Source organism: Thunnus thynnus, chromosome 2, assembly GCF_963924715.1.
Source record: "Thunnus thynnus chromosome 2, fThuThy2.1, whole genome shotgun sequence".
Classification (NCBI taxonomy): Eukaryota; Metazoa; Chordata; class Actinopteri; order Scombriformes; family Scombridae; genus Thunnus; species Thunnus thynnus.
The window spans coordinates 10,229,023-10,242,468 of NC_089518.1; the positions used below are offsets into that span (position 1 = coordinate 10,229,023).

Here is a 13,446-nt window from a genome sequence, read left to right on the forward strand (position 1 = left end):
TCGGCCCCCAGTTCGCAGTGCTTTAATAGCTGTTTGATGTTTTTGATGTCTAGTCAGCTCGATCGTACCTTGCTGCTTGATAATGAGGGCCAATAATGATTCCTGAGCTTGAGGGGTTAATGGTATGTAACCGGCAGAGCTGCTAATTACACGTTACAAACTATTTATCAGAATCTCCATCTGCGCAAGCACCACAACTCTCATTGTGCACGCTAAATTACTCCACGGATTATCATTGTAAAGCAAGTTTCAGTAATTAGGGACCCATACTGCTGTTTTCTTTTTCTGTGAGCACCAAAAGACATCAAGAGGAGAGGAGAAAAATAGAATGACTGGTTAATTTGGGCCTGATATTCAGATTGGTACAGGCCGGATGTGGAGAGGAATTTGCCTCTCTCGTCCCAATGTAAAAAAAAAAAAAAAAGGCTACAAACACAAGAAATCCGTCACTGTTCTTTTTTTTCCCTGTCTCACAAAAGGTTTATCCTGAGGGGAGTTTACACTCTAAAGTGAGAGGGAGGTGTAAATTGCATTGAGAAGCCTGCATAGTCTTGGTGAGACTTGGTGAAGACTGCTTTCCGTACATTCAGATGGCAGTGAACGCTTGTGTGAAAGTTGTGTGAATGGTGTGGTCCAACAGGCCTGTCTCTCCAGCGATCGGTTATTTGAGAAATAACTGTCATATCCCACAGCCCCAAAGGTGTGCCTGAGACCATAGAGACATGTACCATCTCCTCTTCTTCTGCGTAAATTTTTATTAAAATTACCTTCATTATAAGACAGTGTTCATTATAAAACCAAAAACGCCGGTCTCCCAGGGCCCTATGGATTAATAAGGACAGCGGTGTATTTTAAGCCGTAAACTCAGCTCCTCACTGTCCTTAATCTCCTTCCTACTTCACAAGGCCAAATTAACACCTCTCCTCAGCTCTGACGGGACCTCATTAGCAAACTTCCAGGGAAAGAAAGAGAGGAGCAGAACGAAAAAGAGGAGAAGAAGGAGGGAAGCGACCAATGACAGCCACCAGCTCTGGGATTAACCCTTTCTCCTCCTCCAGCTCCTCAGAAAAACTAGGTCGGCAACGTGTTTCTAATCAGTCGCCTGGTTAGTGATAATTAGAAGGCGAGATTGGACGGGAGAAGAGAGAGAAAGTGGGTGGGGAACATTGAAATGAAAAAGAAAAGAAAGAGAAACCTGTCATGTTGCAAACACTTCAAAGGAGCTGACTTCTCCTTTAGAAGTGGCATGATGAGGGTCCAAATACCATGAGGCGCTCCTCTGGGCCTCCGAACTGGGGGGGGGGGGGGGGGGGGGGGGGGGCAAGGACCCAGTTCTTTCTCACATATATGCATCCTCACACACACACACACAAGGACTTTTCTATCGTTCACCACCTGTACAGTGCAGCTGCAGGGAAGCTTTAGTCTATCCCAAACCACACAGCCAAACAAGCACATCCAACTCCACCTTCTCCTCTAAGTCTCCCCCTGCAGCAGCAGGTCGAGGTCCCACAGCTTACACTGAGGTCGTGCCGACTACCGCTGGGTAAAGTTCACAAGCCTCCGCAAGCTGTTTGACATTACCAATAAGGTCAAAGTGTATCAGAAAACACCAGAGGATTATATTATTATAGTATGCCGAGTAACTTGCTGTACCTTGTGATAAAAAAAACCCCCCAAAAAACAGCCAAGGCTTTTTCAGTAATGCAAGCTGGCTTACTTATCAATGTGCAGAACATAAGCCTGTGGAAGTTACACAAGAGAGACCGAGAGGTGCCAAGAGAGGCCTGCAGCTAACAAGAAAAAAAAATCATTGCTCATTATCAGCCATCTATTTTATCTACTATGAAACATCTCTAGACTCCCAGTTGTCAGACATCAATGGTGCTTAAATTAATCCTGTGGGTTCCTGTTTGCACAATAAAGATATGGAAGGGTGCTTCTGATATTTGTGTGACTTTACAGTTAGAGTAATTGAATTAGCACACAAATCAACCACGGAGTATTGCGGGGTGTAGTATTGAATGTGATAGCTCCTGCCAGGGAACACGGTTGCTTGGGCATAGTCAATTATAAAGCATTAAAAAGAAGCTGCCAATAATCACTTCCAAGAGAACTGAACAATCCATGCTGAGTGTTCTCATGTTTACCGATGATGGGGCTTTCAGGTTAGCGCTGAGCGGGAGTTTAGAGGGGAGAGTGAGACTGGAAACATATTTGTGGTATCATTTCCATAAGCCTCTGCTTTGCGGACCATAACGCAGCTCACAAATGTGATTTATGACCTTGGTTTAATGGCTGGAGCAGAGACTTGGTAGGTATCAGATGACTTTTTCAATATGGCGACGTCAGAGAAGGGGCACGGTGAATGCACCATCACAACAGGAAATGAGGGCTTGTCTCGGCCAAGAAAATATGAGAAGCCAGATATCTGATCATCTAATGGCAGATAGATGCTACTTCACTTTGACAGAAAAGGCATCAGTCAATAAGCACCAGATGAGCAGTAACACGAAAAGTATGCCGTGGATTCCTCCGCCCTATCTATCAAATCATTCGTTCCAGGAGCACAGTGATCTGCTCTGGTCAATGTACATATAAAACCCAACAGGAATATCTCTTGTTTCAGTCAACTATAATGTGGAGCTTAAAAAATCATCAATACAAATGCTACAACTACTTAGAGGTTTTCCAGACTTTCTGTGTTTTATTCTGCAGAATCTGTAAATGTTTCATATGTCTGTAAAATGCAAAGACACAGGACTCACCTGGGCTTGGAAACTCTTGAGAACAGGTGCCACCATGTCCCGGACTTCCTATGTACAGACAAAAAATAAACTCAGCCTCAGCTTTTTTTTTTTTTCAATTTTGCAGATGCTCCACCTGTTTAGGAATCAGATTGGCCCCAGTGAGGCGCAAACAGCTCCATAAGAAAGAGAGCTGAAAATCTTTCATGTTAATGGATTTCTCTCTCCATAGTGCCTCTTACACTGCATGAGTGAGGGAGTGAGTGAGTGAGGTATGTTGTTATGGGGTGTGGGTATTAGTGGTTAAACCTAAAGGGTTTGAGTGGGCATGTTTGAAAAGTGGGGCTTTCCAGTAGCTTGCGTTAGAGCTCAGGATCCAGACTTGTGCGAGCTCCTACAGCCTCAGGTAAGGGGATTGTGCTGCCAGTAGTGACAGCCTGATCCTGTCTTAAACGCCTGTATTATACTGACAAGATTACAGCACTACACTACATTCTCAAGCTGAAGATAGGCAGCCAGTCGAGCCACAGCAAATAGCCGGAGGGCTCATTTATAAAATATAAAAATATTCTCTTTGACTTCAGCCTAGTTGTCAATGGATGATCATTTCAAAGAAGATGATAAAAAGGACAAAGTCATATCTGTATCATTCATAGATTTAGCTTTTCATGTATTCAGTTCAATCCACCTTAATTGCCATTTAATAATAAAATAATGATATGTTTAATTTGTACTGCACTTTTCATTCATAGTGAAACTCAAAGTGCTATAGTATCAATAAAATAGAACACACAACATAAAGAAAATAATATTAAGAGTTAAGATGAAAAAGATGGAAAAGCCTTCCTGAATAAAAATGTTTTTAGGACTTTTTAAAAATAGTCTGGGGTCTGTGCTGCCTTCAGATGGTTAGGAACGATGTTCCACAAGTGTGGTGCAGCAGAGCAGAAGGCTCGATCCCCCATGGTGCAGAGCTTAGTACTGGGGGCCCAGAGCAGCACGCCACTGGCAGATCTGAGGGTGCGGGTGGAGGTTTGTGGTATGATCAGTTCCTGTAGGTAGGGAGGTGCATGTCCGTTGATGGATTTATATGTTAGTAGCAGGACTTTGTAGTCAATCCTGAAGGAGACAGGGAACCAGTGCAATGAAAACAGAATTGGTGTTATATGTTATGTGTTTTTGCACTCTTATCAGGATCCTGGCAGTGCTGAATGTACTGGAGGTTCTGGATGCTCCTGCCAGGAATCCCTGTGAAGAGCTGCATTGTGCCATACAACAGTAAGGTGGAATGACTTTTTGGCACATTTCAAATGTAAAGCTGAATAAAATGAAAGAGAACACACAATTCTCAATGTGGATTTAAAAAAAGTTAGTGTACATTAAATAACTGACTGATGAAATTCAGTAAACTATTAAAGTATTATTGAAAAAGTTAGCATATCAAATCAATTTCAGCTGTCAGGTACATAATAATATCTACCAGGACTTATGTGACAGAAAGCAATGCTGTTTCTAGTAAGAGAACTTATCAGTTCAGTTCATTTCAACTTCAGTGAGGGGTCTTGCTCAGTTCAACAGGATAATGCTAAATGAAACATTTTTTGTCCTGATGCGTCTTTGTCTACTTAGTTATTTTTCTTGTATTAGTCCTGCTCAATATGCCTTTTATGATTAATAAGACCATGTTCGTAGAAAATTATCAATGTACATTGCTGATCAGTTGGAGGGTTGCCAAAAGGTAATAGGGGACATTAAAAAGTAAAAATGTGAAAATGGTAACTTGGGGTGCCTTGGGGGTTATAGTGCCGACCATGAACTGCAGCGTTGCCAGTTCAAGTTCGGCCAGGGACCTTTGTTGCATGTAAGGCTGCAACTAACAATCATTTTTATTATTGATTAATCTGCAGGTTATTTTCTCAGTAACCTTCTGGATCCTCCAGAACCAAAGGTGATGTCTTCCAATTCCATGTTTTATCTCAACAGTCCAAACCCCAAAGATATTCAATTGACATATTATATTTTATATTGTCATATAAAAAACAGAGAAAATCAACAACTCATGACATTTGAGAAGCTGGAACCAGAAATTGTTTGGCATTAGGCTTAAAAAATTAAATAAACAATTAACTATCATCAGATAGTTGCTGATTAATTTTCTATCGATTTACTAGTCAGTGCAATTATAGTCACATGTCATACCCCATCTCTCTCTCTCTCTCTGCTCATTTCTTGTCAACTCTCCACTGTCAACTTGGCAATAAGGCATAAAAAAATAATTCAAATAAAATGTAAACTTTCTTCTCCTTTTTTCATTTTCTACTGTGCATATGTCTTCAATAAAAAATATATTTTTGAAGCAGCACAAAAAAGTGTGTTTGTAATAGTTATGTTGGAGGGGGTGGCGCAGTGGGGGGCTCATCTTCATTAGCATTCATCAGATTATGTTCTGTGAGCGTCCTGTTCCTTACGGGTTTGGAGAGACACCTTTACTTGTTACATCACAGAAAGTTGGAGAAAGTCAATATCAACTGCCAATTTTGAAACCAAGATAACTTTTTCATAAATTAATGCTTCAGCTTTAGAGTTGAAAATAAGCAGCAAAGTTGTGCTTACCTTTTCTAAATGAGCCCCTTGGCCTCTCATCACATGCAGCCAGAGGCTAACATTACTGCAAGGCCTCGGCATTTAAATATTAACAGAGCTAGTGGAAGAGGAGGGTGGCGCTAACCCTGACTTATCACAAGTGTTGTGCACTGTTAATATACACTAATACAGCTTTTACCAAGGAAATAAATAATTCCCTGTACAAAAGGTATATGCGGGGGCTCAAGCAGCAGCAGTGACGCATACAGTGTGTACCTGCTGGAGTGAAGATGAGGAAAATGGCACATAGTGTTGAGAGAACAGGAGGGGGGGGGGGGTGCTAGACTTACCTCAGGTACATTTCTCTTGAACTCCCTGCTCAGCTCTACCAGGTGCTTGTGGGAATGTTCGCTCTCCTCTTGTCGACCCGCCAGCTCAGATGCTACAGAGTTTAGCTCCCTCTGCAAACACACAAAAGACGAGAGAAACGGTGAGAGGAAGAGAGTGGAGAGAGCAGGCACTTTAGGGAGCCTGCCAACGCTCGTCCAGTAAAGCTTAGAGTGTACATAAATAAAAATACACTGCTGAATATTAACAATGTAATCCTTCATGATCTCACAGCAGTAATACTTACAGCTAGCCCTGGCCCATAAATAATTAAGCCAAAATAAATCCAATGCCTACAGTAGCAGAAGGCCTTTTAGATAATCAGTATTTGAAATAATCAATACGCTTGCAACGGTTATAGAGCGCCAGTGAGGGAGTGGGGTGAGGAGGAGGGGGGAAGGAGAGAGAGAGTGAGGGGGGTGGGGAGTCACGTGTGGAGACCCAATAACCTGACAAACACCCTTACAAACAAATAGAGCTTCCTCCTGAAATGAAGGGCTGTTTTTTAAGCCCGGCCAAGACCTGATTCAAACATACAAACGCCTTGCTTGCTATCGTAATTACCACAGGTCAGATCTATTTTCAGCCTTTTTTCAATCTCTCTCCCATCGCCTGCACCGATCTTTATATTGATTCTGCACAGATTTTCAATACATGGCAACAGCCTCCATAGCTTTAACCAAATTACCCTTTTGCTACAACAACAGCCCTGATCGCTATTCCATTAATGTCTCTGCACATCGGTTGTTTACATGTCTGTGTTGTACAAAATGAGAGCTCCACCCCAGCAACATGTCTTATCCACTATTCAAAGCTGTCTGTGTAGCAGGCCCTTCGTCAGAACCTTGCATTCATGCTGGACTCGACTGCACTGCATGCCATCCGCAAATCCAATATTATCGATCAGTCATCCAATTCCCGGCTCTTTCAGCAAACTGAAAAAAAAGAGGAAAGCAGATTCAAACTCCACTCTCCTGTACTGAGCAGCGCTGGAACACACAACTGTACATTCACCTCCTCTTCGTTTTTGACTGTGATTCACGGTAATTGATGAGGATCTTCTCTTGTAACTGCTGGGTTACAATATAAAATAGTGGAGTAGGGGATTCAATTACCACTGCGAATTTATATATGACGCCGGGAAATTAAATTGACTGTGTTTTAATTAATCTGCAGTCTTACTTAAAGGCAATTTAATAAATCATCACGCAAGGAAAAAAAAGAAAGAAAATGGAGGGATAGAAGGATGAAACTTCAGCTGCAGTGGCCTCGTGGGATGGTGGCAGCCTGTCGGTCAGAGAAGTAGGCCGTTAATTGAAGGGCTGCTGGTTCAAGTCCCTGGACTAACAAGCCAGGGAGCAGCTAAAATAGGACTTTTTTGTACAGTCTGAGGTGAGATACAGCACTTCATCATCCTATGATTAACTTAACAACTTGGCCGATGTGTCTTTCAGCAAGGCACCTGATGTATATCACCTACAGGTAAAGGTTTGTTGTGGCATTGTGCTGCTTACAACTAAACAACAAGCTAATTTGTTATTGCCTTCCAAAACGATATAAGCGTTTTCTGATCTGCAGCCTCCATCAGCAGGATCAGAACACATTTGACCATTACAAGAAAACAATTCATATGAGCATTTTCTGATCTGCCCCCTATAAAGGATTGGATTGGAAGAGGTTATTGTGATCACAGGTGGAATTAAAAATTATTCCATCTTTTTCTTATTGTTAACACATTCCATTAAAAGACCAAAACTAACCATGCATTAGTCCGTCTCTCAATACTTTCTTACTTCCCTACCCTATCTTTGGCTCTTGGCCAAAGGCCTATTGGTCCCTACTGAAGTCATAAATCTTTAAGAACAGGTCACAAATATATAGTTTCACTTTCAAAAAAAGCTCAGTAATTTCCTAAAACTGCTGGGCTGCGGATTAATATATGTTTGGTGCTCCAGTGAGTATTTCATTTCATTGTGGGATTGAGTCAAGACAAACTATGGTGTATATGTGTTCATGGTAATGAAGCTATGTGACCCAGTGCAACAGTGTGACTAATGATGTGTTTTAATAGTTTTTGGACAACAATAGAGCTCTATAACACAGAAGAATAAGATATATCAGTGTTGGTTCTGGTGTTTTCATGGGATTTGTTGACAATAAGAAAAATGTGGAATATCTACATTTGTCATACTTCCTATTTGTAGCAAAGACAGACAATACATGTCTAAACACCTGGTTACCACCACTGCTCCTCTCATTTAAAATCACAAGTCTTACGCTTAGAGAGAATCTAAATGTTTAGGATACATTTGGTTTTCTGAGAGATGTGTCGTTCTTCGTAAATCGTACTGTCACTGAAAAAGGCCACGGCTGCACAGGATACTGTGACAAGACTTCATAAATTCCTGTTAGTCCTTACAGTCCATCTGGGATGAGCCTTCCTGGAGATTAGAGAGTGGGCTTTCAGAAGCCAGCCAACCTCCACTAGATTCAAATGGCCCCAGACCGACTAATCTTGCCAAGAGAAAATTCCTCTAGAAGTGACTTTGAGTGGATTTTATAAGTACTTAAGATATAACAGTGTGGTGATTCTAAGTCCGCCAGTGCTTCAGTGGCCTCATTGAAGAACTGGGTTTACTTTTTATTGCAGCTCAGCTGATGAGAATGGTGAATACTCATGCTGTATGCAAGCCAAACAGTGCTATCATAATGGCATGGTTATTTTGAAAGCACCCCCACAGTTTCTAGAACATTAGGAGGGAGGGGAGCCTGGGCAACAGCCCATCAAATGAAACCTACTGTCTGTCTTTCTAGAGAGAAGTGAAGCAGAACAAACTGTTTGCTACTTTGGTTGTCTTGCTCAGATTGATGATGGAAAGAACTCTACAATATAGTGTTTCGCATTGCTATCTCTGGGGACAAAAGACGCTAAAGAAGATTTTTCCTCTGCTTCCTAATCAGATGTGATCCATTTCAACCTAAAGCCAGGGCACCTTTGAGATCCCTGATAAAATTCACTTATCCTCCATTATGTTGAGCTTCATCCTTCAGAAATCATTTGCATGAGCATGTAGATGCTTCTGATGTCTTGAACACATAAAAAAAAGAGTTCAACTCACTGTGCAAAGAGGAGTTTCTTGGTAATCATTTGACAGGTTTTAAAAAGGGTGACTAGGACCAAATTTTCAGTGTGTGGCAGTCGGGTCAATACGGAGCTCCTGTCATTAAACCTCTGCCAGTCAAACATCCAGCCATAATTGATGAGTTTCCCCTGGGGAGGGCAGAGCTGTCATTGGGACTGGAGGGACAGGAAAGAGGGATTTTGAACATGGAACCAGTCCTGGCGTGCTCAAGTCAATCTGCAAGAGGAAAGCTATCTTGACCAAGAAACCAGAAACACATTGGCTTTAACAGGAGAGACTTGCAGCCCATTGGCAGTTAGTAAATAGACTCAAAGTTCAATGAACTGCTGAACAACAGAGAAAAAAAACTGTAAAATCATGACTCCCATGTCCGTTTCCTTACAGATGTAGGCTCTATCCTTCTGACACTGACCAAAGATGGACCCTATCAGCATCTGTAGTGGAGCCAGCACATGTTCTGTTAGGCAGCCATTCGTACTGCATTAGGAGGGCTCAGGTTTATGCAAGTGTGTTGCAGCAAAGACTGCAGGGAGTGGTCCCTTCAGACTATATTGGGTGAAGGATAAACAAGGCAAGAAAAACGGAGGGCAGTGATGGCAACAAATCAGCAAGAAAGACAAAACGCTGAGGATTATGACATAAGCTGGTTGTCAAGTGTGTTGTGTTTCACTTAAATGATTGTTATGTCTATTATAGGCAAAGGCAGCAAACAGACAGCAAAGACAATTTCTCTTCACAAAAGTCAGAACAGAGACATGTACTGTAACAATCTGTGCAAGTGTTTTAGGTAAAATGTGGGGCTGACTAATGTATTGTGTTGGAGTAGATTTGACATTGATTCATTAAACCAAGCTCGTCTTGATTACATCTGTGGTGGTAAGCTATTTTCTGGCCTTTCACAAAGACAAACCATGGTGGAAAATGTTGACAATTGGGAAAAAACTACCAAGGTACTGCAATGAGGTAGACTGAGTCAAAATCACTATTGTGTGCACTGGGCTTGGACAGCACAAATTAAAGAGGGAAAAATAGGGAGGAGGAGAAGAGAGGAGAAAATGCAGATGGGGTATTATTTTTCTTTTTGTATCCCATCTAATTGCAATCATAGGCAGATGTCTGAAAGTGTGACAGCATCAGCAGAATTGCTGCTGAGAGCACAGAATCTTTGTCTAAAAATAATCAGACATTCTGTGTGCTGCTGTTTGTTATAATGGTAATCGATGCTGGAGGCTTTGAATTCCATCAATTTATAGATCCACTCTGTTCTGCCTGGTGACTGTACTGCCTCACAACCCCCACCGCATACGCACACCGACGCAAAAACAGACAAATACACACACACACACACACTTGCACGTAAGGTCTTGCACAAAAGAGCGGGTGGGCACACATGCGTGCGCAGAGACACATGTGCGCCGACATCCGCACGCAAGTGCTGCAGCAAGGCAGAGCAGGGACCAGTGTGTGATTAAGATAAGTGTAGTTTCCTTTCATACATTCCTTATCGCCTCCTATTCTCTGTGAGGCACAAGATTGTCCATAGCTGCCTCAGATTAGCCCCGCATCTCAGACGCCACATTTGAGAGGGGGGACTGATCAATAAATCAAATCACCACAATCAATGGCCCCAATCACTGCAGTCTAGTCTGGCCTCAACATTATTACTGGCAGCCCCCCCCCCTTGCCAGCCACAGAGGGAGGAGGGAGCCATTTGGTGGGGGGATGGAGCTGTGTGGGGAAGAGCGTACATTGGCGCCTGTCCATATGAAAGATCCAAAATGAACTCTTATCTGGCCTCCTTGGGCTCAACATCAGTTAAGGGTAAAGCAGGCAGACAGTCAGACAGAGGAGCTGGGCAGGAGGAGCCTCTGACCTCTGTGACCCGGTGCTAGGAACGTGAGCTGAGCACGCAGCCTCTGACAGGGAAGCACTGGGGGGGCTGCTATCACCTGGCATCTCCCTCCATCTGTTTACCACCGACTGCTGTTCCTTCACTTTTACTCTTTGTAAGCTTGGCTAGCGCTGCTCCAATTCATCCCAACACCATACTGCTGTTAGACCACATCACACCTAAGTCAAATTCTATTTGCATATAATTCTGAAAGATTTAACCTACGAGTAGGTTAGTGATAGCAGTAATTGGTTAGAAGCTAGATGTACGTTTTACCTCATTTAAAGGATTAAGATGAGGTCAATTGCAAGATGTGTTGTCAATTGCAAGAAGAAATACACCCAAACAAGATTATAAATGTTTAAATGTTAAAGTAGCCATTGTACTGCTCACAAACCTAATGGCAGTGGTTCCCAACCTTTTTGGTTCATGGCCCCTTAAAGGAGTACTATAACATTTTGGGAAATATGCTTATTTTCTTTCCTGCTCAGAGTTAGATGGTTAGCTTAGCTTAGCATAATGGCTGGAAACTGGAGCTAAAGGAGCTAGCCATGCTCTAACCAGCACCTCTAAAGCTCACAAATGAACAGGCAGTGACTTCCCAGAGTACTTTCGCCACCATGAGGTTGTCAGGCAGAAATAGTCGGGCAGTCTGCTTTGATTTTGGTTTCGTTTCTTGTCTTTATGCTAAGCTAAGCTCCGGGATGCAGCTTCGTATTTACATACAATTGTGGTATTGATCTTTTCATCTAACTTTTGGCAACAAATCAAATAAGCATATTTCCCAAAATGTCAAACTATTTCTTTCAAATGAAGCCAAAAAGTTTTTATTTGGAATCATTTTAAGGGGCCTTAAGAGGTTAAAATATCCATCGATTCATAACACAAACAGCAAAAATTAGAAGAATGTCTGACAAAATATATTATTTTCCGTAACAAATGCTTTTTTCTGCTTTCCTGTCCTGATATTTATCTCACAACCCCTCAAGGTTGGGAACCACAACCCTACGGATTACTTTGCACATTCTGCAACTGTCCACTCCACAGCAGCAATACTAACTTCACTGTGCATAAATATGTAGGTAGCATATAGATCATGAGGACTTACCAATGAGGAAAATCACATTTCATTTTGACACCTCTCTAAACTCTGGACTGGTAAGTCTGATAAATCATCCAAAATAATTAATCCCCAGTCAGTCAGGCTGTCTTCAAACAGCATGCTAAATCTTACAAAAGGAAGGAGAAGCATGTGAGCATTACAACCATCAGCAAAAGGTGTGACTGGTGTTGTCAGCCATTATTCGTCATACCCTGCTTCATTTAGAGAGTTTTTGGCGCCTGATGCACCAGAGCACAGCCTACTTGTCAACACTTCTCTCTTTAATTCCAACATGCACACTTGGATACACATGCACACACACACATACGTTTCTTACTTCTCACTAATATACTGGTAACACATCATAGTATGATCAGGGAGGCTCTAATTCCATTTATTGTCAAGTCTTATTCAAAATAGTATCAAGAGGTATCATGAAAACATCTTATTACAGTTCTTTCAAACAATCCTGTATCTACTCTGAATCCAATGAATAACTTTAAATGTCCTCCAATTAGAAACTTCAAATTACAATCTATGACTGAATGCTCCAAACGAAGGCCAATTACAACACCTTATTTATCATCATTAAGGGCGACCATTGTTCTGCTCCTTTCAAACTCTGTGGTTACAATCAGGATGTCTATTGTCATTGTGTGGTACATGCAGGGTGACTAATTACACAGTCCTATGATTCATTAGCAGACTAGTGGGTTGAAACCTGAGAAAAGACATGATAACCTCAGTCGGACAAATGATCAGTTCAAACGGAGATATGAATGTGGAAGAGCGACGGGGAGGTTTCACAATGGCCAAAAACACAAAAAAACTGCCCAGGCTCCGAACACAAAAACCTACCAAACTGCAGTTTAAAAAAAAAAAAAATAAGGAGAGCAGAAATGTTGTCGAACTTGAACAATAAAATTGGGGACAAGGTTTGTTTCCCTGTTTTCTTTCAAAGTGCAGGGGACTTGTCTCTGAAGCTCCACCATTGAGGTCAGTTAGTGGGAGAGGAGGAAGGCTCCACAGATGCAGCCATCACCGCGATGGCCCACTTTCACCTGAAACGACGAGCGGGAGCAATGCAACACAGCTAACCTGCGATTGTTTATTCTCTCTTAAGAAATGTCAATCTGTTCGCTCTCAGGTGTGCTGCTCTTCCTCTTGTTTTTGTTGTTTTCTCCCCCCTACTCTCTCCGTTTTCCCTTGTCGATTGCAGCAAGATCAAAGCGATGCCGCTGGAAGAATCTGAATATTTCAGGTGTGGAGAGAGGGCTGCGTTTCACACCACCTGTGTAGCGCTGAGAGACAGGTCCCTCCTCTCGCTCAGACTCAGTTAGCGGGGCCCCTGGGGCCCGGCGACATAAAACCGGGGCCACCTGTCTGAGAGAGAGGGAACACTCCTTTACCCTCCTTCTCTCTCTTGCACTTTCATTTTACAGCATTTGAACCAAAAATAAATGAATCTAAATAGAGCGGTGAGAGTGGGAATAAAACTGGTGCTGACAACAAGCAGCTGAGAGCTTTGAGCACCGTCACAAAGGCTCCAAGATCTGGCAGACGAGTTCCGATGCTGCAGAATGGGAGCAGCCA

At 42.3% G+C, this 13,446-nt stretch overlaps 1 protein-coding gene across 1 annotated transcript in view; it reads right to left on the reverse strand.

Moving 5' to 3' along the window:
* Positions 1–13,446, reverse strand: part of cux2b (cut-like homeobox 2b) — an 88,146-nt gene that overhangs the window by 46,021 nt on the left and 28,679 nt on the right. Inside the window, exons 2-3 of the mRNA XM_067602245.1 lie at positions 5,681–5,791; positions 2,769–2,816 (exon numbers count right to left, since the gene is read on the reverse strand). Coding sequence (XP_067458346.1) covers positions 2,769–2,816; positions 5,681–5,791 — 159 coding nt within the window. The remainder of the gene's footprint in view (positions 1–2,768; positions 2,817–5,680; positions 5,792–13,446) is intronic.